This window comes from Brachionichthys hirsutus, chromosome 9 (assembly GCF_040956055.1).
Source record: "Brachionichthys hirsutus isolate HB-005 chromosome 9, CSIRO-AGI_Bhir_v1, whole genome shotgun sequence".
Classification (NCBI taxonomy): Eukaryota; Metazoa; Chordata; class Actinopteri; order Lophiiformes; family Brachionichthyidae; genus Brachionichthys; species Brachionichthys hirsutus.
In genome coordinates, this window is record NC_090905.1 from 13,439,339 (window position 1) to 13,467,106 (window position 27,768).

The 27,768-nt window shown below is 49.3% G+C and overlaps 2 protein-coding genes across 2 annotated transcripts; both read left to right on the plus strand.

Moving 5' to 3' along the window:
* Positions 1–1,168: 1,168 nt before the first annotated feature.
* brdt (bromodomain, testis-specific) lies at positions 1,169–8,144 on the plus strand. Its single transcript, XM_068743592.1, has 15 exons — positions 1,169–1,194; positions 1,578–1,737; positions 1,902–2,039; positions 2,406–2,526; positions 2,735–2,784; positions 2,974–3,309; positions 3,381–3,509; positions 4,034–4,207; positions 4,286–4,446; positions 4,510–4,829; positions 5,784–5,880; positions 5,981–6,038; positions 7,435–7,622; positions 7,744–7,945; positions 8,028–8,144. Exons 1-15 carry the CDS (start codon positions 1,169–1,171, stop codon positions 8,142–8,144), a joined length of 2,277 nt encoding a protein of 758 aa, XP_068599693.1.
* A 1,674-nt stretch (positions 8,145–9,818) lies between these two features.
* Positions 9,819–27,184, plus strand: ephx4 (epoxide hydrolase 4). The gene is made up of 15 exons (XM_068743593.1): positions 9,819–10,061; positions 10,222–10,461; positions 11,466–11,551; positions 12,831–12,988; positions 14,130–14,209; positions 14,479–14,530; positions 14,574–14,677; positions 15,431–15,579; positions 18,820–19,076; positions 21,210–21,271; positions 21,826–22,297; positions 22,865–22,952; positions 23,549–23,649; positions 23,731–25,299; positions 26,554–27,184. Exons 1-15 carry the CDS (start codon positions 9,819–9,821, stop codon positions 27,027–27,029), a joined length of 4,137 nt encoding a protein of 1,378 aa, XP_068599694.1. The 3' UTR covers positions 27,030–27,184.
* The last annotated feature ends 584 nt before the right edge of the window (positions 27,185–27,768 follow it).

Sequence of the window (27,768 nt, forward strand, 5' to 3'; positions counted from 1 at the left end):
CGCGGCTCCGCGCAAGGTAACGTGAGCGTCTGTAGCGAGAACCGGTTAAATTAATGGAAACGCGCCTTAGTGCTAGCTTAGCATTGAGATTAGCTATGTTAAGTTGCTGCTGAAACTAGCAGCGCGTTAAGTTAAGTTAATATTTACTGGAAGCTAATGTGAAAACTATAATGTTGGACCGATCGATTAGCTCGCTAGCCCCGCTTGAGTTCATGTCTGTGGGGGTTGGCTGTCATTTATGCAGTTATGCGAACAGGCATTTTGAATCAATGTTGCAGGGATAAGTGTCATTTCATCAAAACGCCGTTATTCCCTCAGCTACGTGGAAGTTAGCTTCTGTGTGCTAACGAAAGCTATGCTAGGTGGGCGTGGCTGGGCCGGTTTACGCGTCGGCTCGCTGTCTGTGCGACGTGCAGCCACTTTCTGTTCAAAGTGACAGCTCTAACTCCGGATTTAAAACGAAACAAACCGACACTGTGGGTGTAAAAGTCGCTGTCAGAGGTCAGAGGCGCCGACCTTTCCACCGAATGGCTTTAATCGGTCAGTTATTGGGCAGATGAATGGTGAGGATGCTCCAGAAGCTGTGCATTTAGGATGCCTCCTCATTGAAAGGCCGAGGAGTTCATCTACAGTTTGATTAGTTATTGTATGAAAGTGTTGTCCTTGTGAACTTCTGAATGAATAAAAATGAAGACAAGATGCTCCTTTTCCCGGATGGCTCTTTGGATAGTTTTACTTTTTGAAACGACCGGTTAAGCATTCTGTACTTAAGAGCAGGTCGGCAGTTATTCCAAGTTCATGCCCCATTTTATAACCCCCCCCCCAGCTGTGCTACCATCTGATAAGAGAATCCTTGCCTGATCTTGTTTATTTCATTAAAAATAGTGTATTTTATGTCATATCGTTGGTTAGTGGGACTGTAGTTTGAATGTTCACCACTTGAAATGTGTGCATCTGTTGCAAACGCCCCCGTTGTGCTTGATGGAACGTTCTCTGATGGATGCTGTAGATGGCAGCGTTACCCGTTTTCCAATTGAGGAAAAGCTGACGCATCAACTTCACTACCAAGAATTGCCTCTTAAGTCAGAATCCATGAAACCACAAAGTCCCATCCTGTGCTTCATTCCTGCTCGGGCTCGCGTCTTGGAGCTACTTTAGCTTTAGCAGCATGACCCATCTTGTAGTCAGACTAAAATGTCAGCTTTCCGGATTCTCCCATTTAATTATAATGGAGGCTTTTTCAATAGAATAATATCTTGGAAAAATATGCATTAAATTCACTCACCATAGATCAGTCGTAAATGGGTCTAATGTGTACTGTCAGGCAAAGTGTCTCCTGGGTCTGATCCAGAATGAGGTCGGGAAAAATCAAAATGCTAACATTAAAACCGGTCTGCGCTCTTCGAGTGCTTTTCTAGTTTTCTGTATTTTCTCATGAATATCAAAGTGAAGCAAAGTAAAGCAGTTCTCTTTCTGTCTAGGTACATGTATGATGAGTACCGGCATACTACAGACGGGCTCCCTTCGCGGCTCTTTGGCAGGATGATGTCTGGTGCGGGAGCTCGTCCCCATGTGACTGGAAATCCCACTCCACCAGAGGTCGTGAATGGGAAGAAGCCTGGACGCGTAACCAATCAGCTGCAGTATCTGGAGAAGGTGGTGATCAAAGCTTTATGGAGGCACCACTTCGCGTGGCCCTTTCACCAGCCGGTGGATGCAGTGGCGCTGCGTCTCCCAGTAAGGAACGCGTAGCACACGGAAAATAATGTTCAGGTGCCATCGTGAGTTTTCTCTTGTTCTCGGATGAGGTCGGTGTGTAAATGGGAGGTCTTATCAGGCTTGCTCTTGAGTTCTGTAACACTGTTTCTCTGAAGGTGTTCACGTTGGTCTTTATTTTGCAGGATTATTATACGATTATTACAAATCCTATGGATCTGGGCACTATAAACAAACGTCTTCAGAACAAGTATTACTGGCAAGCACTTGAGTGTATACGAGACTTCAAGACCATGTTCACCAACTGCTACGTTTACAATCGGGTAAGATGAACCCATTTGTGGTGCTGTAGAACGCTCGACTACACGCAAAGCCCTCACAGAAATGATAGTGTAGCTGTAGAAGGTTCGACTGGTCGGTGGGTCTGGGTACGTTTTGAAAGTACCAATAACGCTAATACTCCGAGTCCAAACATTTTTTCCCAGTAGGTCTTGGTAGAAAAGGAGGATAGGACGCATGTCTAGATTTCCTTTCTCGCCGGGACTTGGTTATTTCAGTCGAATCTGTGTGAACTTGTCAGGCAACAGCCCGACTGACCGGACGCAGCGTTCACTGATCCTGTGATGAAGCGGCTCAGGTCCACTCGCCATTTGTTAGTAGTTTAGTGTATTCTGATTGTCTTTCCACAGCCTGGAGATGACATAGTCTTCATGGCCCAGACCCTGGAGAAGGTCTTTTTAGACAAAGTGTCGCAGATGGCTGAGGAGGAGTGTGAAGTTGCACCAGTGACTGGGAGGCAGGCCACTGCAGGTGCTTCATCTCGAGATAATTCTGCGTCGCTGTTGAATGTCAGATTGATGGTCTTTAAAATAACTGGACTCGGCATTGTTTACGTTCCATTGGTGGAGATTTATCCGATTTTAAATGTCCCAAACACCCACAACGTGTTAAGCGTTGCAATCACTGTTCAATAACACAATGAACGATCAATGTTCTCACACTTGTGCTTGTCACGCAGGCTCAGCAGCTCAGAGAGCCGTCGTGCCAGAAGATGCGCCCCAGCAGGCGGTGAGTGTCGCTCCGATGAGCGTCGGCTCTCCGCAGTTTGATGCAACGGGAAGAATTATTGTGCTTTAATTTTAGAGGAAAACATCTCCGTCGGTTGAAGAACTGGGGGGGGGGGAGAGACGATCATTCATTCTTCTCATGTTGAGGATATTTTGTAATCAACTATTTTCTTTTGATCTAAATAATTAGATTGAAAAGGGTTTAAAGATGAAACCGGACCCGACGCCCTCCGTGGCCCACGATGTGTCCTCGGTGAGGGATGGCCTCGCGTCTTGTTCATTGCTCGCTAGGAGAGGCAGCGGGCGGCCCATCATGCCTCCTAAGAGAGACCTGCCTTCACACGAGGGCAAGAGGGTCAGGCTGTCTGAGCAGCTCGGCTGCTGCAACGGCATTCTGAAGGAAATGCTGTCCAAGAGGCACTATGAATACGCATGGCCCTTTTATACGCCCGTCGATGCCATGGCAATGGGTCTGCACGACTACCATGACATCATTCAGCAGCCGATGGACCTCGGCAGCATCAAGGTCAGACGATTGTAACGGTGCTCGTGTGACATGCTGAAGTCCGTTTCCCTGACTGAGTGTTACGTCCTCAGAAAAAGATGGACCAGCGGGAATATGCAAGTGCAAACGGGTTTGCTGCTGACGTTCGTCTGATGTTCTCCAACTGTTACAAATACAACCCACCTTTGCATGAGGTGGTCTCCATGGCGAGGAAACTGCAGGTATGCTTAATCAAATCGCTATGGCAAAGGTTATTGAATATTAAGGTTTAGTAGTGTTGGCTGAACACACTTAGGAAAACGTTTTAGCCTATAGTGTTAAAATCAGTCATCAATGGAAGAATCGAACGATCCCCAGTCCTGTACATTACATTACATTACATTACATTATATTATATTACATGATCCACATGCATAAGATGTAATGGAAGCTCAACCCGCGCCTGGAGAACCATTGTTCTGCAGTCGAGATGAACCTGGTAATGTAAGGGGTTTATGAGGGTGAATGATGATGTATCATGTCACTGAGGGTATTGATAACTTTGCTATTTACATTTACATTTTCTTACTTGACAAGGCCATTTGTTTCAGAATAGATTTTAAGAAAAACAACCAAATCTAAGATCTGCAATGCAAACGACGTACACACCTGAATACAATTCAAGAAATGCTGCTTAAGGGTTATCAATATTTTAATTTCTGTTCTCGTTTTAAATGCTACTATAAAATTGTGTTTGGGTCAACAGGAGGTTTTTGAGTCCCGATATATGAAACTTTCCCAGGAAGCAGAGGTGGGTTCTGTTTCTCCTCGGCACGCTGACGAAGGAAAAGCGGCCGCAACAGCACGTCTGTCCACCTCGAGCTCTGAGGGTGAAAGCTCCTCTGAGGGGGCGACGCAGCTGGCCAGTCTGGAGGAGGGGGTTGGTACACCGTATACCCACCATCGACGTTACATTTCAGTGCATCTTCCTCTGTTCTCATTCAATGGCCGCTTTCAGTTGAAAGCTGTCAGTGCTCAGCTGCGCAGGCTTTCTCAGGCTCCCCTGAGGAAACCAAGGAAGAAAGGAAAAGTGAACAAGCAGAAAGGATCCGTGGAAAAGGACGTTGCTAGATTGAAGCACAAAACCATTTTAGGAAAAAGCCTCACGACACCTGCTTCGTAAGTGGTTGTTACTTCATCCTGCTTCATATTCATGTTCAAAGCATGGGCTGTGCCTAACAGGCGTTTCTTTGTCTGTAAATGCATCTCAAGACACGGCAACAGACAAAATATCCCCAGCGTGTTACCGTTGAAATACGAGGATGGATTCTCGTTACCGGTGACCCACCGGGAGAAGAGGAAGCTGAAATCAGACATAGAAAAGCTGCCTTGTGACCGGCTGGGCCAGCTGGTGAACATCATTCATGCCCGTGAGTCATTCCTGCAACACTCCAATCCACAGGAGGTTGAGATTGACTTTGAAATGCTCATGCCGTCCACACTGAGAGCCCTGCAACGCTTTGCTGCAGCTTGTCTGAAGAAGTGCAACCAGGGAAGTAGCAGTAAGTGAAGCTCGGCGCTGCTTTGCTTTCTCACTATCGGCACACAGCTCTTCATCAGATGTCCAGTGTTTGCTCTTTGTGTTTATTTATTTATATATACACACGTACGTTTTAGTGAAGGTAATTTTATATGGCTAGTCTGCATGGAATAAATACACAGAAGGCTGCAGAGAAAACATTTCAAGGCAAGTTATTGAGACTAAAGGCTGAGCTGACTCTGTGGGAGTTCAGGGGCTGAGGTCAGAGGTTAGCGGTTTCTATAGGGGGGGAGTGATGTGCTGGGATGCGTTGAGCACTTTCCAACACCCCCTGCAGCATCTTGCAGTCTTCAGCCATACGGCTGGAGACACGCTGAGAGGGCTTGTCCTCAGGCTCCCCAGAAAAGAGATGCCGGGGGGGGGTTGACAGTATTTGTGTGGAGGGACCACAAAACAAATCCTCAGATGTGGCATTTTAATCGTTGAAATCTGGAGAGATGTCAGCGAACTTGTGAATGAGACGCGACTCCGTTGTAGCAGAAGTCCTGTCCTTGTTTCTGAGAGTCGGGTTCTTCTTGAGAACTGCAGAAGTTCAAATGTAGCAGTCGGCTTAAAAAACAGAATAATATAAATGATTAGAAAAGCACTGCAAAATGATAACTTTGTTGAGCCCTCCGGGGCCTCGATCGCGTTATTGCAGTGAAATTGAGTCGACTCACTTCTTACGGTCGCATTTTAATATTCAGTGTGTTGAAATGGACGCAGACTTGGACCATCCTCTGTCCGGCTTGTTATTGTATGAAACTCTCATAATTCAACACAAATATGTGTGTGTGTGAAGGATAAGTAGCGGTTTGTTGAAGGGCCAACTGATTAACCAATCAAGAGGTTCCACACGTTCAAAGAACTGTAATATTATTCATGTTTAAACAGGTCTGTGCCGGTGTAAACCGTGAATAACGTGCGTGTCTTTCAGTGCCAAAAACAAAGAGGCAGAAAGCTCCAGGTTCTCGCCGGGAGGCTGAGGCGAAGGTAAATCTGTTGAGCGCTTGCTTGGATCACGATGCTGGTCAGTAAGTGAGAGCAGCCTTTCCTCCTAAGGTGAGGCGTGCCGCCTGTAGTCGGCTGATATCCGCGTCCAAAGACGCAACCAAAGCGTCCGTTGCTGTGCAGTCCTCAGCAGCAGAAGCCCGAGGCCCGCCCCCACGCCATGATGCAGACCATCTGTCAAGTAGGTTTAACGAAAAATTAAAAGGTTGTCTAGTCGTCTATTCACAACAGACGAACCGGTGAAGTCTCACGTCGGCCTTACAGGAAGTTTGATCTGATCTCACTCCGGTTCAGTGTGCCGACAGTCACACTGAACTCTCCGATGGCGGTCCTCTCACTCACTGGTGCCGCACAGACGTTCTGTTCTTAATGCTTTGCATTAATTTAATTAATGTTCCGCCCCCTAATTCCAGAACGCCGTGTGTAATTCAGAAAGAAATTCAGAAAGGCGTTCAAGAAGTGGATGGGTTGAACCGGGACGTTTAGGGACCCTGTTCTGGTTCTCATCTGTAGCTCTGAAACATCTAGCTGTACTCATCTGCTGACAGAATTGTCTGCCCCCCCCCCCCCCTCCAGGAATTCTGCGTGACTTGGCTGGAAGCAGATTTGAGGTACCTCTGAACACAAACTGTTTGAGGATTCTTTCACATTACTTGTGATGAGTCTTGTTGTCTCGGTGATGAGGATGAGGATGACGATGCTATTGGTTACCCCGGTGCTTTGAGACGGAATGAGTTTATGGTTCACCTACTAATTTGGGAAAGTTTGTGCCCATGCAGTTGTTTCCTTAGTAAGACCCGTCTGTCCAGCTGAGGCACTCAGACTGCCGCCCCCCCCTGCAGGCCAGATCAAAGTATCCTGATAGCATTTGTCCCTCCAAACTGTAAGGAGCTGACGACGCTAAACTCCATTTGTGGGCTTGAGATCTAAACGCGAGCAGAACTGAATCCGTTGTTCTTACTGCAGCTCGAATGAGCTGGAGCATCACTCGTGTGGCGCGTTTGAGACCCAACTAAAGTCGCTTCGGTGATTTAGCTCATTGGCTTGTATAAGCGCACATGGTGAAGGAAAGTGTGGCAGTGTCATGCTAAACGTTTGACCTGTCACCTTATCAGGTCCCACTGTTGTCCCCTCTGAGAAACAGTCCACCGCAGTCCAAAGAGCAGACGGGTATTCAGCAGCAGGCCTGCATTTTGACATCAGTGCTCATTTATTTTTTAAACTTGTGCTCTAGCAGAAGACTTATACTTAATGTTTTGACAGATTTCAGGGATCATGGAGAGGAAAAGTCCACAACTCCCAAAAAGGTTGGTAGACTAATAAACGGAGGGAAGGGTGGCGGTGCGGCCGGATTTAACTTTACAACGTACTACAGTGATATCACACAAGCTCTAAACGGTGAGATGAGAGTAATTATGCATACTGGAATTAATTGGTTAGGAAGCGTTTGACTTGCTTCATGTCATTCATGTGTCCTCCACAAGAGGGCGTGAAATTACTCTGCCTGAGTCTAGAGGCCTCCAGTCTTCATCTTGGTTTATCTCAGCGGGTTGCAGATGAACGTTTTTCTTGTTCAGGACATTGTTCTTAAAAATGTCGAGTCTTGGGCGAGACTGGTGAAGAAGTCAGTCGCAGCAACAGCCAAATCTTCAAAGGAAAGTTTCCAGCAGTTCCGTAAGGTTGCCTTAGAAAAGAGGGAGCGTGAAAAAGCACTAAAGGACAAACTGGTGCAAGAGGAGGACAAGGATGCTCCTGAACGGACCAGGTACTTGGGGCGGTTGTTGCTGTCCTTATTTTGGTTTAAAAGTTGCAAAACATGCTTCCGTGTATTCTGTGGCTGATTTACAGACGAGTACGTCCAGTTAACTAGAACGTTCTCCTCCTAGCCCACCGGCCCCGTGGAAAACGGAACTGAAACCTGTTAAAGAGGGGCTTGATTCACCAGAGGTGCCGTCCAGCACTCCTAAAGACGCTGAGCAGCACGTGGAGTCTCCCGTACGAAGCCGGCCTTCGGCCGTACAGTCCTCGTTGGGTATAGACAGAGAGATCGCCCGTAGGAAGGAGCAGGAGCGCCGTCGGAGGGAGACTGTGAGCATCTGATCCGTGGGGGGTTGCTTCTGGTGTTGAGAGGCCTTTGATAATGGCCGTCTGTCTGTCTTTCTCTCCGCAGATGTCTGCTGGAGACTTGAATCGGCAGAGAGACATCATGACCGCGTTTGAGCTTGACATGGATGTTGATTCTTTCTGGGTCATATCAACCAAGGAAGACTTTTCCTCCAGTGAATAAATGTATACATGAGATGTATAAAGCCAGAAGTATTATAGATAAAATGCTACCTATATGGGCTGTTGGGTTCTTTATTGTGATGGTGTACTATAAAAAGTCACGCCTGGATGGGCTGGTGAAGGAGGTTTGAAGCTGCTGGCGCGTTGTTGATGCTTCCATATGCTGGAAGCATCAACAATCAATATGTTTCTGAAACATGCAGTCTAGATTAAGTTCTAAAGGATGAAGCCTTACGCCACGTTACTGGTCATTCTCAAAGATGCACTGACTGCAGATGAAGCCGTCGCACATCATTCTTTAGAAAGCCTCGTTACGCAGGACAGTTGAAGATCGTTGCCATAGTTTCCTTCGTGGAACTGAATACTTCTTCAGCACAAACTGCACCTTGTTCAACACCGTTCAGGTTGTAGAAACTTGTTTTGGGGCATTTACAGTGTTCTGTATATTTGTATTTGCTCATTTTTACTCCAATTAAAGCTCTTTTCAAAGCGATCTGCATCGTTCCATCACTACGTCCGTTTGTAAGAGCAGCGAACGTGCCGAAAGCGACTTTCCCCGCAACATCGAAGAACTCCAGGGCTGCTGATCGTCAATGTTCTTGTGCGTAATCGGTTCAAAGTGAAAATGACAGCTGCCCGTTTGCACGGCTGCTGTCGACGCCTCAGGAACGGGTTGGCGCTGAAGTTTGTACAGTTCTCTTCTGTGTTCAGCCATCGCCCCGTATCATGAATCAAAAACCTCGAAGCAGTTGATAAATAAATAAATCATGGTGGGAAGGGTCATAGTGCTTCCAGAGCCCAGAGAGTGAAAGTCCTGGCCTGTCGGCTGACGTGTGCAGTAGGTCAGGTCGGTAGGCTGTGAATGGGCATCGACCTGAGAACCCACTGGTGGCTGATTTATTGGCCCATCTGGCAGACGTGCTTGGATGCCATGAGGTCCGTTAACAAATCAAAAATCTGGTGGTGGGAGGTTTTGAAAATGCCAAAGAGGAGAAAGTTGGATTTGGTTCAGGCTGCGTTCAGCGGAGGAGAACTTTAAATCCAGACTAGGATTATCAATAATGGAAAGAACTTTGAGGAACGCGTCAACGAGGTCTCTCTGTTCAGGAACACACGAAAGAGGAGCTCTCTCTCTCTCATATTGTATGCTTTGGGATAGGGCAGCTTTATCACTGGACTCAAACACAGTATTGAGCTGTGGATGTGGGTGATGTAAGATCACCTGTGACCGCATCACAGCTGATTGGGATATCAATGCGCTGACGTCCAACCCCCCCAGCGGTACATCGAATAAAACCTCTCCTGATATTTATTGTTCGAGGCTGAAACTGTGCCATTATCACGCGCGGTGCGTGCTGTTTGACAGATGCGGTGCTGTTGCCATAGCAGCGGCGTGATGCTGCGGTGATTTCCCCTTCATCGATCGCTCCAGCGCAACAACACCGTCTCCTGCTAAACACGCTGCTGTCACGCGCACGCGTGCCACCTGGCGCGATGCTCCCGCCACCGTCCCATTCAGCCCCTTGCTGGGATCCTCCCTTCAGACAGTCGTGCGTGTGAAACAGCGGCGTTGTCGGAGGCGGAGCCGTGTTCGAACGGAGGAGCGCTTTACAAATACGGAATCGATCGGTAACTTATCTGGATCCTCCCCCCGCCGCGGGGTACAGATGCAAAGATGGCGAGAGTCCTCCATGACTTGATTGTATTTCTGGTCAGACTCGCGCTGAGGACGCGCGTCCTGGGCTTCTGGGCGCTGGTTTACGGTTACTGCGCGCTCTGCACCGGCGCGGCGCTGCTGAAACTTTGGTGGAACGTCCTCCTCAGACCGACAACGACCTTCCGGTGGACGATCCGCGACACCCCCCCGGCTTGTCTCAACGACACGTCCTTGGGAACCCACTGCTATGTCAGGATCAAGGTGAGACGAGTGGGAACCTATTGTGTGTGCGTGCGTGCGTGCGTGCGTGCGTGTGCGCGAGCGTGAGCCTCTCTCCCACACGTCGCTCGTGTCGCGTCGTGAACGGACCGACAGGCCTGAGGTCTGTTTGCGTCTCCTCCGCCCGCCGGTGGTGCTGAAGGAACGGCTCCTGCGTCTCCGCCCGCCGGCGGTGCTGAAGGAACGGCTCCTGCGTCTCCGCCCGCCGGTGGTGCTGAAGGAACGGCTCCTGCGTCTCCGCCCGCCGGTGGTGCTGAAGGAACGGCTCCTGCGTCTCCGTCCGCCGGTGGTGCTGAAGGAACGGCTCCTGCGTCTCCGCCCGCCGGTGGTGCTGAAGGAACAGCTCCTGCGTCTCCGCCCGCCGGCCCGCGGTCAGCGTTACGCAACTACATAGCAGGAAATGCCACAGAATGGTCACAAGTAGCGATAGGAGAGGAAACTGCAGCATCTTTATAGTAGTATTAAAGCCTAAGAATATTCTCAGCTAAATATACTTGAAGTATAACGACGTACTCTGCCAGGCATCGTAATATTAAGAGCGTCCGGCTATAGCGTGTAAAATGTGCAGCATTTCATAAAATGTGGTAGAAGTATGAAAAGAAGTAAAAGAACACGACGGCAGCTCAATCACCGAGAGAGAGCGCGAACCTCCAGCGTTAGAGCTCTATTTTCCCATGATGTCATTGCACCTGAACGCACCGCTTGATCGTTTGACCCTCAATTGACCCCTTCCTCGTGAAAACCTGCCCTCAGGCTTTGGAATCGCGTTGGTGTCAGAATTAGTTTAATGGCTGACTGTGTTTGGTGGGTTTCTTCAATTACTTCCACCCAGTTCCATGGATCCCCCCCCCCCCCCAAAAAAAATAAAAATAAAAAATAAAATAATAATAATGGTCTTAATGGTCAAAAACTAAAACTAAAATTCCTGACAGATCCGCTCCAAAGTATTACAAAGTATTACAAAGCCTAACGGGCCGTATATGGCCCCCCGGGCCTCAGTTTGCATTGAACACACCATGAGCACGTTCAGGTGAATGTTTCATCAGCAGTGAAGTCCAATCTGAAGCAGACAGCGACCACTATATGAGACATGGGGTTGCGAACCATTAGCACTTGATGCCTGTTCTCTTGAAATAAATAGGAACATTTTTATTTTTAGGTTTTCTTCTTCTACAAAACACAGTAGAGGTCGACGCTAAACAACACACTGATAATATTCAGTTTTATTGCACAACTTTCTCACAACTGCTTTCATTTCCCTGATCATCACATTATTGTCCACCTATATGTCCGTGCAGATATTCCCATCGACGAGCCACTGGGAAGTGCTGACTTGTTCTGTTCGTGATGCTTGTGCTCAAACGCTTGTGTCTTCTTCCCACGCAGGAGTCTGGCCTTAGATTCCATTACGTTGCTGCCGGGGAGCGAGGGAAACCACTCATGCTGTTTTTGCATGGCTTCCCTGAGTTCTGGTAGGTCAACGTGAAAGCGGTCTTGGGAGGAGGTGATGGGTTTGGCTCCACTGCATGCAGCAGCAGAGAGCCTGACAGTAAGACTGTGCTTGCTCCTGGGCTGTGGAAGTAAATCCTCATTCACGCACGATGACATGATTTGCCATCGGGAGAAAAGGGCCCCCCAGGCATTCGAGATCTCTTCCTCCTGATATGAGATGAAAAACGGCGGCGAGCATTGCGCCTGGATTGGGGCCGTAGAGCTGTAACCCTGTCCAGATCTGTAGCATGCTCTATAAACTGCTGACAGCACAGGGATTCATTAACGGTGGTGGGGGGGGGGGGGGTCTTTGGGGCTTACTTTGCTTCATCTATATTCTAAGATCTGAGAGAGTGCTGGGATCTTATACTGACTCATCAGAATCACAGCCAGGGTTCTGCATCAGGAGGAGGAGGAGTAGCAGGAGGTGGAGGAGGGATTTCAGTCCCGATGAGGAGCCGCTACAGAAGACAAGATACGGAAGTCATCCCAGGTCGAATGATCAGTGGATGGATCAGAACCTGAGACAGCTTCGAGTACACTGAGGTGACTTCCACTCAGCCAGAGTGGAAGTCACCTCTGAAGCCCCCCCAATCCTGTCTATTGTTTTTTTGTTTTTTAAAAATGGAGTCTCAAACATGTTGTGTAGCTAAAGTCGGACTTGCTTATAGTCACAGGAGGATTTGTGCAACATTCAAAGATGTAGGCCCCACAGCTTCTGTTCTAAAGGCTGTAATAAAGCACATTACTTCTTTGACATGGTGCGAATATGTGGTGTGTTGTTTTGTGCAATCCATTTTTAACATTTGTAGACTTTGTATTTACGCATCTTATTCTGAAGGAGTTTGCAAAATGTATCTCATGAAGTGTGTGTTTTTTTCCCAAAGCTGTAGAGGGAATGGCAAACAAGGACTGAAACGGGTATCACTGAATGTGTTTGTACCTTAGACACATCTGTGTGTGGCTGTGGCCCCCTGAGCTCGAGGGATCCCCGACCCACCCTGAACTGCTGGGTGGGTCACATCATGTGATGTGTGGCTCTAAAGGGCTATTTTTTAAAGTCTGATTATAACACCTCCAATAATGTTACAAACTATTTGCAGCCCCGGGCATATGTTCAACTCGGTATTGTAGAAAACTGGGATTTTTGAGTTCTGGGAGGCAGAAATAAATGAAATAGCCCATTGAACTGCATTATGGGTGATGTAGGACACTCGGCTCTTCCTCTTGAAGTGTAAAATATCTGCTTGTGTGCCTCAGGTTCTCCTGGCGCTACCAGCTGCGAGAGTTTAAGAGTGAATTCCGTGTGGTGGCCATCGACATGCGGGGCTACGGCGAGTCCGACTTGCTGCTCTCCACCGACAGCTACTGCTTCGATTACCTGGTGACAGACGTCAAGGACATCGTGGAGTACTTGGGTGAGAGAACGCAGGAGAACCGTGTGTGGTACTGGACAGTGTTTGGCATCATCTCCAATGACAGCCAAAGCTGTTGATCGGTCTCAAACTGGCCTGCAGCACGGCGGGACAATCTCCCCGTGACTCATCCTTCCTGCAGACTGCATGCTAACGCTAGCAGGAGGCTAGCCTGGGGCTGGCAGATTAAAGTCGTATCGACCTAACATGTTCTCTCCTCTACTGGTGAAAGCGCCACAGATGTTTCCGTCAGTTAGTTCTGCTACATTTGGGATTACCTCAAATCTGAATTTTAATTTGTAATTTTTTAATATATTTAGCCATCAGTTTTAACATCATATTCAACAAGATAACTGTTAAGGTCTGGGACTTGCGGTAAATGGACTGCACTTATAAAGCTCTTTTTCCACCTTTCCGGTGCTCAAAGCGCTTTACGAGGCCTCCCATTCACCCATTCACCCATTCACCCATTCGCACACACATTCACACATTCACACTTCTTGCATGGCGACGGCTGCCGTGCACGGTGCTGCCAGACCCACCGGGAGACATTTGGGGTTCAGTGTCTTGCCCAAGGACATCGTCATAAAACTCCAGCTCAGCGCCAAAAAGCCTTTCAACACATTCCTTATTCAAAACGTACATTCTGATGAATGAATAAAGCTGTTTCGTAGCTTCCGTCGCTAGCTTAGCTGCTAGCTTAGCTGCCTCTGCTCGTTTCCTGACTGGGTTCAGCGAAGCGCTGAATAATGCAGTGACCATGAGGAGCACCGTTTGCTGTGGCAGTGGGAGGCAGTCGTCTCTGTTCACACCAACTGTTAGCGCCCACTTGTTGCACATTGCATTCCGGTTCATGCTTGAGACGTTGTGCTGCAGCAGTCGGACCTTAAACCATGCAAAGCAAGGAACGCTGTCCCTTCCTAAAATGCAGGAGCGAAGGCAGGGAGGTGTGCAGCGGCAGCCGGTAAAGCCCGGTAGCACGTTCAGCTGAGGCCGGTCTGAGTCGCGCTAGGGGGCGCCGGGCCTCACCGATGTGATCCTGATGATCAGCCGTGTGTTATGAACGGTGTAACTGTCCTCTGGCACACGCAGCCAGCAGCATCCTGCCCTTTTGTTCCACTGCCTTTCCTGCTTTTCTCCCAAGGCTACAACAGATGCTGCCTCGTCGGCCATGACTGGGGTGGGACCGTCGCCTGGCTGTTTGCCATTCACCACCCAGAGATGGTAACAAAGCTCATCGTCCTGAACTGCCCCCACCCTTCTGTGTTCACAGGTATGACGTCACCGTGTCCTGATATATCGATGCTCAGATGTGAGTCGTTCTGTTGCCAAAGATCCCGTCCGCCTTGTGCTAATTAGGGAGATTATTACCGTAATTATTATCATTAATTAGGAAGTATTACTTCAGTTTCATGTTTGCATCCATCTGGCAAATCCCCTTCTGCTTCAAGAGGAAGATAATGAGAAGCTAATTACAGGAGGCTAATGTGCAGGCAGAGAAGCAGTCTATCGACTATCACGGCCACAACCCCGATGAACTTGACCTTTAATTAATATCAAACATCTCCTCTCCTCTCCTCTCCTCCAGATTACGCTCTGCGTCACCCGAGCCAGCTGCTGAAATCCAGCAATTTCTTTTTCTTCCAGCTCCCCTGCTTCCCAGAGCTCATGCTCTCCATCAATGATTTCAAGGTGGTCTGTTATGTGGCGTTTTTAAGCCCAGTTCAAGGTCAAGGTCGTGTGTGTTTTCATCGTGCATTGTGTTGTGTTGTGGGTTTTTACACTGCCAATGTATTTTTAGTGTTTCCATCAGTGTGACGAAACACTATCCTGCTGTAAAAGAGGTTAGTTTCAGTGAACACGGAGGATCGACTAATCATGTCGGAAATATGAAATTATTATTACGCCATTTAAATTAAACAATAATAAGCTGAACGGCCATTCAAAGGTGATTTAAGGGGTTAATCACCCCTTCTATTTAACGATTGAAAACACACAAGTGCACAAAATGCATTTACTTTTATATTCTACTTTTATATTCCTTAGTTAGCCTAGTTCATCACAAAAGCCTGTTGGATTGTGAAATGGCTCCTCAATGCATAAAGTCTTATTTATTGAGTAAATATAAACCGTGTTATTTTAGACTGAGCATAATGATTAATGCTATGCTAAGCTAAAAGGTGAACCGTTTCTTTCCTTTTCTCAATTTTCTTCACAAGATGTTTTGAACATTTTAACAAAATTGTGAACTTATATTCCAGATATTTTGTAATTAAATGTAAGATTGGGTAATGTTTTCCTTTAAGTTTATGTTGGAGTGTTCTGAAGTAAAAACACAGCCGTAAATGTTGTCGAGCCGACACTAACTTTTGCCGACTCTCCGGGCTTTCTGTAAATCCCGGTCACTTTAATTCACACCGACATTTGCTGCTGTCTCTGCTGCAGGCTCTGAAGGCCTTGTTCACGAGTCGCAGCACAGGCATTGGAAGAAACGGCCGGTGGCTCACCGCTGAGGATTTGGAGGCCTACCTGTATGCACTCTCACAGCCGGGGGCGCTGACTGGAGCCCTCAACTACTACAGGAATGTCTTCAGGTGGGGGACAGTTCACGCTTCAGAGCAGCAGGCAGATTACGGGCAAAGACGTTTAATACAGGGCTTTAGAAGTAGCTCTGTTCATTACCCTCGCCGAAGCGGAGGCGAGCGTATTGCAATCGGGTCCTTTTGTCTGTTTGTTTGTTTGTTTGTTTGTTTGTCTGTCCGCGCGCATAACTCAAAAACTAGTAACCCAATCGACTTGAACATTTTTACACAAGCAAGGTTCTGTCCGTGGCTCGGTCCTCCCCGAGAATGGCGTTGATCCGGATCTGGATCCAGATTCTAGAATTATTTTTACATCTGGAATTGTGCCTGTGCTTTAAACTGCCACTTTAAGAGGGAGGGACCGTAAACATGCAGCAGCGTCCATTCAGCCATTCCTGTGCAGCGGTGCAGGCCGACTGTAAATCAGCAGTTAAAGGTAAATTCTGTACACAGGAGTACACAGTGCGTATAATCTTACCAGTCCGACCCATATCCCAGTTCTCCACGTTTTATGGAAATTGGGTTCAGTAGCTTTGTATAATTGGATGAATTCAACAATCCAAATGTTACACTTTTAACAGAAAGAAAGGTGAAAAGGTACATTAATACATTCATGTTCTCTTCCCAGCTTCCTCCCACTGAGCCAGAATCATGTCATGTCTCCGGTGCTGCTGCTGTGGGGGGAGCGTGACGCCTTCTTGGAGCAGGAAATGGCCGAGGCCTGCCGCTTCTACATTCGGAATCATTTCCGTCTCAACATAATATCTGGGGCCAGTCACTGGCTGCAGCAGGACCAGCCTGATATTGTGAACACCCTCATATGGACCTTCCTCAAGGAGGGAGAGGGACGCAAAAGCTACAGGAACTAAGGCCATGCACACACGTAGCCGGAAAATCCTTCCCCCTCCGCTTCGAAAAGAATAGCATCCACACGACCTCGTTGTTAAAAAAGGAAATCCATCCACACCTAACTGCAGAAGCGGTATGTCATAAGCATGACAAACCAATCGGTGGCATAGTTCCCCAAATCCTATCCAATCAGAACGCTCCGTCTCTCGCCGTCGCTTTCGCAAAACATGGAACATGGAACCGACAAAGGGGCAGAATTGCTCTTAAATGTAATTTTGGAGTATAAAGTCAACAAGTAAACAATAAGCGCCTGGACAGTTGTTAAAGGCAACACAGTTTTAAAGGCATCCATGCTGACGCAGGTCACACATGTGATGTCAGAAACCTGAAACCTCCGGTTACTGGCTTCCACACAGAGAAACCATTGTTATTAAAATATCGTTGTTTTTGGAGATACCCGGCTACGTGTGTACATGGCCTAAACCCACGGTGAGGCCCCCTCGCACACTCCCCTTCCCCCTCTCACTGGCCACACCTGGAAGCCTGGAATATGTGATAATGCAATCATTCTTTTAAATCCGTCACATTTCAACTTCAAAGAAGTTTATTTTTTTAAACAAGATAAGAAGCACACTTTGCCATAGAGGAGACTGGACATGTTCAACACATTTATTTTAAAGCTTGTCAGTATAGCAGTGCAGGTGTGTGGTGGAATCTCCTCGTGACTCGTATTCTGTGTTGCCTTTTCACTTTGGACTTGTCGCAGCGTAGATAGAGGGACTTGGCGCCGTCTCCTATACTTGTGTGTCTCGCCGGGTCGCTCAGTCCTCTCCCGTTCCCTTTATCAGGAAGTCTTGTCTAAAGGAGTTTTCTCTTTCTATATTTTCCACAGAGATGCTTGTAGAGAATGTTGATAACTTTATGTATAGAAATGTCAGTGATGGTAGACTATTGTACTATTTTGTATTTATTCCTACACGTTGCATTTTGAAATTCACTGAGCCAGGTCTACACTGCTTGTATTTTATAAATAAACTACATGTCACTCTGTAGGACTACACTGGTCTGTAAAATGTCTTGTCTGCATCAAGATGATGCTAGCAAGTGTTTGAAGCTACGCTCTGTGGCCCCGATGTGTTTGCCGTATTCATCATATCAAGCTTTTAAAAAGGTGAAAAACACCAGAATAGTAATGGAGGTACTTTTAAATATAGAAGCAGTTATTCTGGCTCTTCAGACAGTTCAGTATTTTTAGTCGTGTATTTTTATCTTCCCTACATTGTTTGTATGCTGACAGAAATGTTAAATGGCACTGAGGTGTGTATTCATCCATCTTACATAAGCTGCACACACACAATCACTGCCGACCTATTTCAAGAACAACATCATTATTTCTGTTTCAAATCAGAAAAAAAAACATTTCCAAGTGTTTTCTTTTTTATGCCTGCCCTTTACGTAAATTTATTAAACCACTTATTTCAAAAAAAAAGTTTCCATTGATAAAGACACACAATAGCCTTAAAAGGTCCACGAAGAGTACCTTTAAAGGAGAAAATAAATAGAAACAACAACCAGATAAATAACAAGTTAACTTTAAAGGCATTATTTCAAAGGATAAGTGATTTTATAAGAAACAGAAAGCAAGTGAGAGTTAAAAGGAAGTTTGGGGTCCAACCACAGACCGAGATATTTAAATTGCGTAAAAATGGAAATGCAGCTCAATGTCTCTTGTCCAAAGTTGTTGTTCTTTTTATCGTGTGTTTGTGTACAACACGTTGAAAAAAAGGTCACGTTAATGGCGTGACGTGAGCGCCATCTCTCCCATCCCAGCGTCACTAGAATACGACCTGCAGCCGCCATGCGTTCAGAAGGAGGATCATTTGCTTCTGTAAATATCACAATTCAAAGTGCATCTGTAAACGCGGCTTTAAATGCAGCATAGTGACTGTATCGATGATTAAATGGTGAAGCCAGTAATCAGATTACAGGCTCTCAAAGTGACCCTGGATACACAATTAAGTGTGCAGCTCCTGTAAATACTGAACAGCGCGGTGGAGTGGATTAGAGGCGGCCTTCACTAGCGTGTGTGTGTGTGTGTGTGCGTGTGTGTGCGCGCGTGTGTGTGTGTGCGTGTGCGTGTGTGTGTGCGTGTGCGTGTGGTTAGTGCAGTAGAGGCGGCAGCACTGGCTCCTCCCTTTTTTCTGCCCTGTTTTTATAATCAGGCGTGGAAACGGCCGCTGACGTCACTGATGTCGCTTAAAGGAGCCACGGAGACAGAGGGAGGGGTATTTGTTGCCATGGTGAACACTTCTTCAAGCAGCTGCTGATTTGCTTGCCTGTAGCACCCCCCCCCCCCCCCCCCCCCCCCTTCATCCTTCTCCTCTGCTGACTGCAGCCGTTCAGGCGAGAGATTCGCACGCTGCACGGCTGGCTGTGGACCTTCCTGCTTCGGCCCTTCCCGCTTCGGCCCTTCCCGCTTCGGCCCGTCCCGCTTCGGACCGTCCCGCTTCGGACCTTCCCGCTTCGGCCCTTCCCGCTTCGGACCGTCCCGCTTCGGACCGTCCCGCTTCGGCCCTTCCCGCTTCGGCCCTTCCACATCGCCCGCCGCACGGAGGGATGGGGGGCGCTGCCCGCCGCACACCGAAGGCAGATCCTCGCAGGTAGAGGAGCCGCTCTTTGTGTTTTGACGCAGGCTATTCGTGCTGCGTGTTTTTCCTCCTCCTGACCCAACCTCGGGCCGAAGCGTCGGCCCTTCAAGCAGACGCGGCTCCGTTACGCATTGGCTTCTCTTTGCGTTCCGTCCGGTCCAACTCGAGCATGTTCGTTCTGTGGCCAGTGCGTGTATTTATTTGCTGCTGTGTGGATGTGAACAAGATGAAGTAGAAGTGATTCTAGTACACACATGCTGCGAGTAGCAGTGATTCTAGTACACACATGCTGCGAGTAGCAGTGATTCTAGTACACACATGCTGCGAGTAGCAGTGATTCTAGTACACACATGCTGCGAGTAGAAGTGATTCTAGTACACACATGCTGCGAGTAGAAGTGATTCTAGTACACACATGCTGCGAGTAGAAGTGATTCTAGTACACACGTGCTGCGAGTAGCAGTGATTCTAGTACACACATGCTGCGAGTAGAAGTGATTCTAGTACACACATGCTGCGAGTAGAAGTGATTCTAGTACACACGTGCTGCGAGTAGCAGTGATTCTAGTACACACACGCTGCGAGTAGAAGTGATTCTAGTACACACACGCTGCGAGTAGAAGGTGATTCTAGTACACACATGCTGCGAGTAGCAGTGATTCTAGTACACACGTGCTGCGAGTAGAAGTGATTCTAGTACACACATGCTGCGAGTAGAAGGTGATTCTAGTACACACATGCTGCGAGTAGCAGTGATTCTAGTACACACGTGCTGCGAGTAGAAGTGATTCTAGTACACACATGCTGCGAGTAGCAGTGATTCTAGTACACACATGCTGCGAGTAGCAGTGATTCTAGTACACACATGCTGCGAGTAGAAGTGATTCTAGTACACACATGCTGCGAGTAGAAGGTGATTCTAGTACACACATGCTGCGAGTAGAAGTGATTCTAGTACACACATGCTGCGAGTAGCAGTGATTCTAGTACACACATGCTGCGAGTGGAAGTGATTCTAGTACACACATGCTGCGAGTAGAAGTGATTCTAGTACACACATGCTGCGAGTAGCAGTGATTCTAGTACACACATGCTGCGAGTAGCAGTGATTCTAGTACACACATGCTGCGAGTAGAAGTGATTCTAGTACACACATGCTGCGAGTGGAAGTGATTCTAGTACACACATGCTGCGAGTAGCAGTGATTCTAGTACACACATGCTGCGAGTAGCAGTGATTCTAGTACACACATGCTGCGAGTAGCAGTGATTCTAGTACACACATGCTGCGAGTAGCAGTGATTCTAGTACACACATGCTGCGAGTAGAAGTGATTCTAGTACACACATGCTGCGAGTAGCAGTGATTCTAGTACACACATGCTGCGAGTAGCAGTGATTCTAGTACACACATGCTGCGAGTAGAAGTGATTCTAGTACACACATGCTGCGAGTAGCAGTGATTCTAGTACACACATGCTGCGAGTAGAAGTGATTCTAGTACACACATGCTGCGAGTAGCAGTGATTCTAGTACACACATGCTGCGAGTAGAAGTGATTCTAGTACACACATGCTGCGAGTGGAAGTGATTCTAGTACACACATGCTGCGAGTAGAAGTGATTCTAGTACACACATGCTGCGAGTAGCAGTGATTCTAGTACACACATGCTGCGAGTAGCAGTGATTCTAGTACACACATGCTGCGAGTAGAAGTGATTCTAGTACACACATGCTGCGAGTAGCAGTGATTCTAGTACACACATGCTGCGAGTAGAAGTGATTCTAGTACACACGTGCTGCGAGTAGAAGTGATTCTAGTACACAGAAATGTGCTGCAGGGTTCACTCATCCTCTTTCTTCTTCTTGGAATCTGCTGATTAGATATCGCCTCATTGTCTTTTGATTCGATAAAGAATCAAGATTGTCATGTTTTCAAATGAGTCGTTTCCAGATATTGATGATGCAGATGCATCCATTGATTTGTGTTGGTTAAAATCGGGCACAGCGTGTGGAAACAAATATTTGTGAATGGAAGAACGGCTTCTCTTCCTGACATAATGAGTTGAGAAAAAAAAACAACCTGTTTGAGGCACTAATTGGTGATCTCTCCCCGCCCCCCCCCCCCCCCCCCCCTCTTTTTGACAGATGCTATTGATACAGGGGACAATCGAAGGCCTGGCAAGACGCCTGTGCTCAGTAGCTCACAGGTAATATTATTTTCCCATGATCCTTTGGTGTTTATTGTGTCATTTGCGTCAGAGGAAATTGGCCATGAAAGTTGTTTGTCCGTTGGAGCTGCGAGCTCCGAAGCTGCTTGCGTTTCTCTGACGGCACTCACAGTTTGTGGCCCGTCATATTTCATAGAAGCCCCGCCCTCACAACAAAGGGCTGCGGTAAAAGGAGCCGCCGAGTCGTATGCTGGCGTATCGCTCCGATAGGTCTGGCTGAATTCAGAAAGGGATGAATGATGAGGAGCGGCGGAGCGTCCGGAGATCTCTCCGGAAGGAACGCAGGAACGCCGGCCCCTTCTGGGATGATCCTTTTGGCTCCGCCAACTCAAGAAGGCGATTCTGAGTTTTCATTGCATTTGATTTGCAAATGTTCCGGAACATTTCTTCTTTCTGTCAACGCCTGAGACGAGTCGACAAAACGCACGTGACTGGACTACAGAGATCGGGTTCCTGTATGGAGGCGGAGCGTGTGGGGGTGCGATGGCGATGGCGATTTAATCATCGGCCCATTGTCTTCTTGTTTCCTGCAGCCGGGGGTCGGGCTATGGCGCTCGCCTGCACCTGAAGACGGAGCGACCTCGTCCCAGAGTGCTGCGTCGGCCATGAAGTCTGACGAGCTGGGCCCGGCGAACAAAGCTGGAGACGGTCATTCCTCCAAACCAAGGAATGCAAAGAGGCCTGGTGACCGGAGCGCGGCACCCAAAGCAAAGGCGGCGTCATCCGGCACGCCGGTGGTCAATGGCGCAGGAGCGGCGGGGGCGAGGCGGGAGCTAAAAGAGCAAGAAAAGAAGCCCAACCCGGGGGCGCGGCCTAAAACGTGTCCCCCGAGCAGCGCCTCTAAAAGCCAGCCGACGGCCTTGAAGGCACTGAAGAGTTCAGCGGCTCGGCCCGACGGCGCTGCTGGCGCCGCCCGAGCTCGGCCCAACGCCTCCTCCGCATCAGGCAGCGCCTCGCCAGAGAATGACGCCAGCAGCCCCCGCCACGACGCCCAATCCATATCAGGTTCATCGACTTCACTTTTCATCATTGTGACCGGCGGTGTCCTACGTTCACGCCGCCGCTAGCGAGTCCGCTCCACGCGTAGCGCCGTAGCTGGGATGTGGAAGAATCTGAGCGTTCTGTCCAGAACACAAGGAGGGAGACCCACAAGTAACCGTTTAGTTAAAGAGCAGCGTGTAGAGGGGGGGAGAGGGGGGGGGGGCATGCTTCCATAGATGAGGCCACCGGTGAGGTGGGGCGAGGGAGGAGCAGAGAGACGCCGTTTGGGACGTCGGCGTCGGCGCGCTGCTATCAGCGTGCACGCTCCAGGTCGGGTCAGAGCCCTGTAGCGCCGTGACAAAGAGGCAAGGGCCAATCACGTGGCGGCGGTGAGGTGGAGCGATCCGGTCTGAATTAATGTTCATGGCTCTCGGCGTGCGCCCCTGTGCCCCTCCCTGAAAATGACCGTCACAAACGAACCGCACGATACGCCGTTATCGATCCCGGCTGACCTGGAGACGACTTGGTTTGTTCCGGAGCGTTGAATTCTCCTTCTCAGCAAACGTATTTGGCTAATGTTCTGTTTTTCAGGTGCAAAGCCCAAACACCAGGCCAAGGCCGTGAGCAGACCCCCCCTGACAAAACCTCCGCAGAAGTCGGAAACAACAAAGAGCAGCAGGTGAGCTTCGCGCTGAGCGCTGCACTGCAGTACCTGGAAAAATGTAGAGAGAAACGGGTCGTTGATGACGTTCTGTACACGAGAGCATTTACAGCAGCGTGAAAAAGTCCCAACAAACCGAACAGGCGCTCACCTGCAGGCCCTCACCTGCACAGGAGCAGCAGGGCGGGGCCCGACGGCAGTGCGGTACAACGCGCGTTAACTCAGAGTTAAGAGATTTAAAGCTGAGTCAACGAGAATGACGCAAAAACAAGGACAAGCTGGAGCAGAAAACCAAGACCCAGGTGTCATAGTAATCTATTACTTCCCCAGGGATTCCGGTTTCATGTTGGGTGAGTGTGACCCGGTTTTCTGTCGAGGATGACGCCAGCTGGGTGGAATCTTCTGTCGGGCCTCTTATCTGCCCTTCAAAGGTGTTCAGAAGGCTCGTTTCAGAAAGCGTGCCATCCACCTCCATCCGGTCTGGGAGCCCAGCAGCGTTTCTGTTTCAGTTTCAAATACTGTAATGCATCATTGATTCGGCGTCGTACTATTACGATGTCTCGCTGTGGCAGAAGCCGCTGGTTCACTGTGGTGTTGAATGTTTCCTTCTACAGTCCCACCAATAAGGCGAGCGTGAGAGAAGGTGGCAAGGCCAAGCCGGCTGCAGCAGAGAAACCGCCGGCAGCAAAAGGGAGAGGCACGCCGGAGCTCTCCGGTGAGCTGACGACGGAGGGACTCCAACGGTTCTACTTTTACTGGAGCAACGTATGAATGTCCTGTTCTGTCTTTGGTTTAGTGTCCAAGCATGGATCCTCAGTGAAAAGGCCAACTTCTCCCAGGAAAGAAGACAACAAGGACGGTTTGAAACCCTCGGCAGCCATTGAGGCGTCTAAAAAGAAGACCACGAAACCGGCCTCGGCGAATGGACCTTCGGCTAAATCGAGCACGAAACCGGCGAAAGCCACGGCAGCGCCTCCGAGGCAGAGTTCTGTCGTCGCGCCCAAGGCTGGACCAAAGCTGAAGACGACTTCCCAGTTATCTGTGGAGAAACCTCCAAAATCTGAATCCAATTCCAAAAGCGCCTCCAAGAAATCACGAAGCAATGGAAAAGAGGCTGCGAATAGCAAATGTGCGGCTGAAACCGCGGCTGGTGTCGCCGTGCATGATGGGAGACCAGAGGCCTTCGTCTCTGAGCAGCCTGAAAGGCAGAGCGGAGGGGATACTCGTCGCCCAGAGCACGGGACTGACGCCGCCCCCCCCCAAACCGGTGCGGAGCACCTTAGCGAGCTCCGCTCTCCGGGGGCTTCTGAGCGCCCCTTTAAACCGGCCTGCGGCGTGGACGGCACCGACGCCCCCGTGGAGGACTGGAGCGGCGTCCACCATCGGGTCAGCCCGGAGTCCGAGACGGGTAGCACGCACACCACCTCCTCCGACGACATCAAGCCCCGCTCGGAGGACTACGACGCCGGCGGCTCGCAGGACGACGACTGCTCCAACGACCGCGGCGTCTCCAAGTGCGGCACCATGCGCTGCCGCGACTTCCTGGGCCGCAGCAGCAGCGACACCAGCACGCCGGAGGAGCTGAAGATGTGCGAAGGAGGCGCCGGGCTGAGAGCGGAGGTGCGTCTGCGGGGGCGAGAGGCCGACGCCACCACCAGCGAGGAAGAGGGAGGAAGACGGCGCCGTCCTGCGGAGGCCGGCGCGCCCGACCACAAGCGTTCCTCATCGGAGGAAGAGGATGACGAGGAAGAGGCGACGGAGGATGAGAAGTCTGAAGTCGAGGTGCTTCCGGGTCGGGCTCCCCCGCCGCCGGCTGAACCGTCCCCACAGTTTGAGGGGATCATCAACCTGGCGTTCGATGACGACGGCGTGGAGGAGAACCACCAACCCGACTACCAGCCGTCGTCCACCTTCCGCCGGTCGGTGTTGCTCTCCGTCGACGAGTGTGAGGAACTGGGCTCGGAGGAGGGCGGCGTGCGAACCCCCGACGGCGCCGCCGCTCCCTGCGACGTCTTTGAGTCCGACTCCACGATTACCAGCGAGCAGCGGACCCATCTGGAGAATCCGGGCACGCCGGACAAAGACCCCGGGGGACGGGGAAAGTCGCCCGCGTCCCTCACCGAGATCCGGGAGGACGGTCGTCCCGCCCGGGGAGAAGCAGGGAAGTCCAGCGGTCCTCTCCTCGACGCCGACGCCAGAGACCTCCCTCCCCAGGAGCGTCCGCGCCACCTGGATCTACGGCACGCCGAACACGACAACGGCGGGCCGCACAAAACTCACCGCAGTGCCTCGGGTCTACGTCTGGACTTAAACGAGCCTCGGCTGGCAGGGAGCTCTCCTGCACACGCTGCCCAGTCCACAGCAGGTAACGTATGATCTACAGACTCTTTGACCCCCCCCCACCCCCACCCCCACCCCCATCAGGGAGGTTGTAGTTTGTCCCTGATCCCGCCTCCACAGAAAGGTTGAACGCGCTTAGCCGTCAAATCCAAATGAAATATTCTCTCGCCTAAAAGCTGCCTCGTCCTTCGTTTGGGTTTGCAACATGAAATCCTTTTATCCTGGTTCACGTGTGAATCGGCTGAACTGCTTTCAGCAGAGTCCGCTTCACCCGGACGGATCAGACCCGCCTCAAAGGGAAGCCTGCATGGAAGCGCTTCGTGATTCTGCAGCGGGGATGACCGTCGTTGGCCGCTGAAGCCATCGATGGTTTGCGGGATTCTCTCATCCGGCCGGTTTAATGTTGGATGCTTGTATAATTATCACTGCAGTTCTCTGCGGCTGACTTTGTTACTGGTATTGATGAGGTTCTCCACATTTTCTCTCGATTTCCCATAAACCAAATGGCTGTCTCAAAGCTGCTATATATCTTTTTTTTAGCCAGCTTTGCTGTAAAGATGTCAGACTTCTCATTCACTACAGTATTTTCCATCTCAAAGCGCCGCCTGCCTCAAACAAACATTCTGGAGCTGCTTCACTGCAGTAATAGTTGTACAAACATCTCCAAATAAAACTTAAAAAGCTTTCTTGGTGCTAAAATGCTCCATGTAGCACCTTTTATGTAGCACCCCCCCCCCCCCCACTGCATTTCCCTCCCTTCCATCTCAGCTTCATTTTGATGTGAATGTATCTGTTCCTTGGTTTTTGGGGCTTTGTTTTTTGTTGCAGCCGTTCATGCGCATTATAATATATTTGTCCTTTTACCTTTGATCATTCCCAGTCGTCCTTGTCCAGGTGCACAAATGTCCGCTCCTGAAGTGTTGTCTCACCTGTAAGCGTGTGTCCTCTGTAACGTAGGTGACGAGTGTTTGGTTCTATTTGTTCAAAGACCGGCACAGAAGTCTCCGAACGCTGTTGCTACGTCCAGTTCGCTGGTGAATAAACAGGAAAGCATTTCTCTGCGTTGTTTTTAATGTGACTGGATCTCCTTCATTCGATACCAGTAAGTTGTCATGGCGACTATTAGCACCAATGCATCCCTGCCCTGCTGCCTTCACTATGCAAGGTCGTCTAAAGGTCACAGTTGCATTAAGGGTAATCCGCGTGGTGTGACGGTGGCTAGTCACAGTGGGAGGAGTCTTCCAGTTTGTCATTTTGCAGTATTGTCGATTGTTTTTAGGGGACAATGGTTGTGACAGATTGGATCAAACCTGCACACATGACCCTCGGCCATCCAAAGCCCTCTCTCCCATTTACGAGATGGATGTGGGACACGCCTTTGAGCGCAGCTCGGACAAGGACGGGAACGGCAAACCGAAAGCCGAGGAGGAAAGGACCGGCGAATTCGCAGAGAGGGACTGGAGCCTGCTCAGGCAGCTCCTCTCGGACCACGAGTCCAACCTGGGCGTCATAAATCCAGTGCCTGAGGAGCTCAACTTGGCCCAGTACCTTATCAAGCAGACGCTGTCCTTGTCACGGGACTGTGCGGACCGCCAGAACGGTCTGTCCCCGGAGAAGGAGACCAAGCGCTGGGCGGAACTCATCTCGCCCTTGGAGGACTCGTCCACCAGTATCACAGTGACCAGCTTCTCCCCGGAGGACGCCGCGTCTCCACAGGGCGAGTGGACCATCGTGGAACTGGAGACGCACCACTGACTGCCCACACGGGACAGTTGTTGCCTGTTGCACAGCTGTTTCTGTGATCACCTTCTTGATTGATCTTTGTCGATCCAATCATCCTGCCGCTCTGCTTTCGTTTGCTTTTCCTGGCTGCAGGACGGGCTCGTTATGCATGCAGATCATTTTTGTACGTTTGGCTGACTGTTCGTTTGATGTTGCTGCTAAAACTCTACAAAAGAAGAATAGGAATGGCGCTTTCATCACTTTGGTCTGAATATGACTGGTTTGTTGAGGGAAATATATGTTTGCATTTCCTGTCATTGTAAATAAAGATGTGGTTCTTGAATAAAATGAAATGTTAATCTGTTTTTTTTCCTTCTGTTAACTTAATACGTTTGTATTTTCCTTGTGTGCTATAATGTAAATAGGTCTAATACAAAGGCTAGTAATACATTTAAAATGAAGTAACAACCTGAGGGTTTCCTGGTTTTAGCGCTGCTTCGTTCACGCGAGAGTTCGATTTCAAATGTTTGGAACATTTCTGGTGTTATTCCAGAAACAGCCACAGGAGGGCGCACGGGGCCGCTTCAGTGAGCGTCTGAAGCTGACAAAAAGCATAAATATGCACACAAACAAATGTCTTAACAACTTGGAACTTGGCACACTTATAGATGACATATGTGGCTGGAACTGACGTCACGGAAAAATGGGTGTGACTTACGGTGACGACGTTATGGACGTGTAAAGGTTTAATTTAGTCATATCTCAGGAACGG

Excerpts from the sequence above, each read along its gene's own strand:
- ephx4 (XM_068743593.1), top strand. The coding sequence starts at position 9,819 with ATGGCGAGAGTCCTCCATGACTTGATTGTATTTCTGGTCAGACTCGCG. Across the intron at positions 21,272-21,825 it reads CTGTGCTCAGTAGCTCACAG|CCGGGGGTCGGGCTATGGCG; the intron begins GTAATATTATTT and ends TGTTTCCTGCAG. Across the intron at positions 22,298-22,864 it reads CGACGCCCAATCCATATCAG|GTGCAAAGCCCAAACACCAG; the intron begins GTTCATCGACTT and ends TCTGTTTTTCAG.
- brdt (XM_068743592.1), top strand. The coding sequence starts at position 1,169 with ATGACCCATCTTGTAGTCAGACTAAA. Across the intron at positions 2,527-2,734 it reads TGGGAGGCAGGCCACTGCAG|GCTCAGCAGCTCAGAGAGCC; the intron begins GTGCTTCATCTC and ends CTTGTCACGCAG. Across the intron at positions 4,208-4,285 it reads TGGCCAGTCTGGAGGAGGGG|TTGAAAGCTGTCAGTGCTCA; the intron begins GTTGGTACACCG and ends GGCCGCTTTCAG.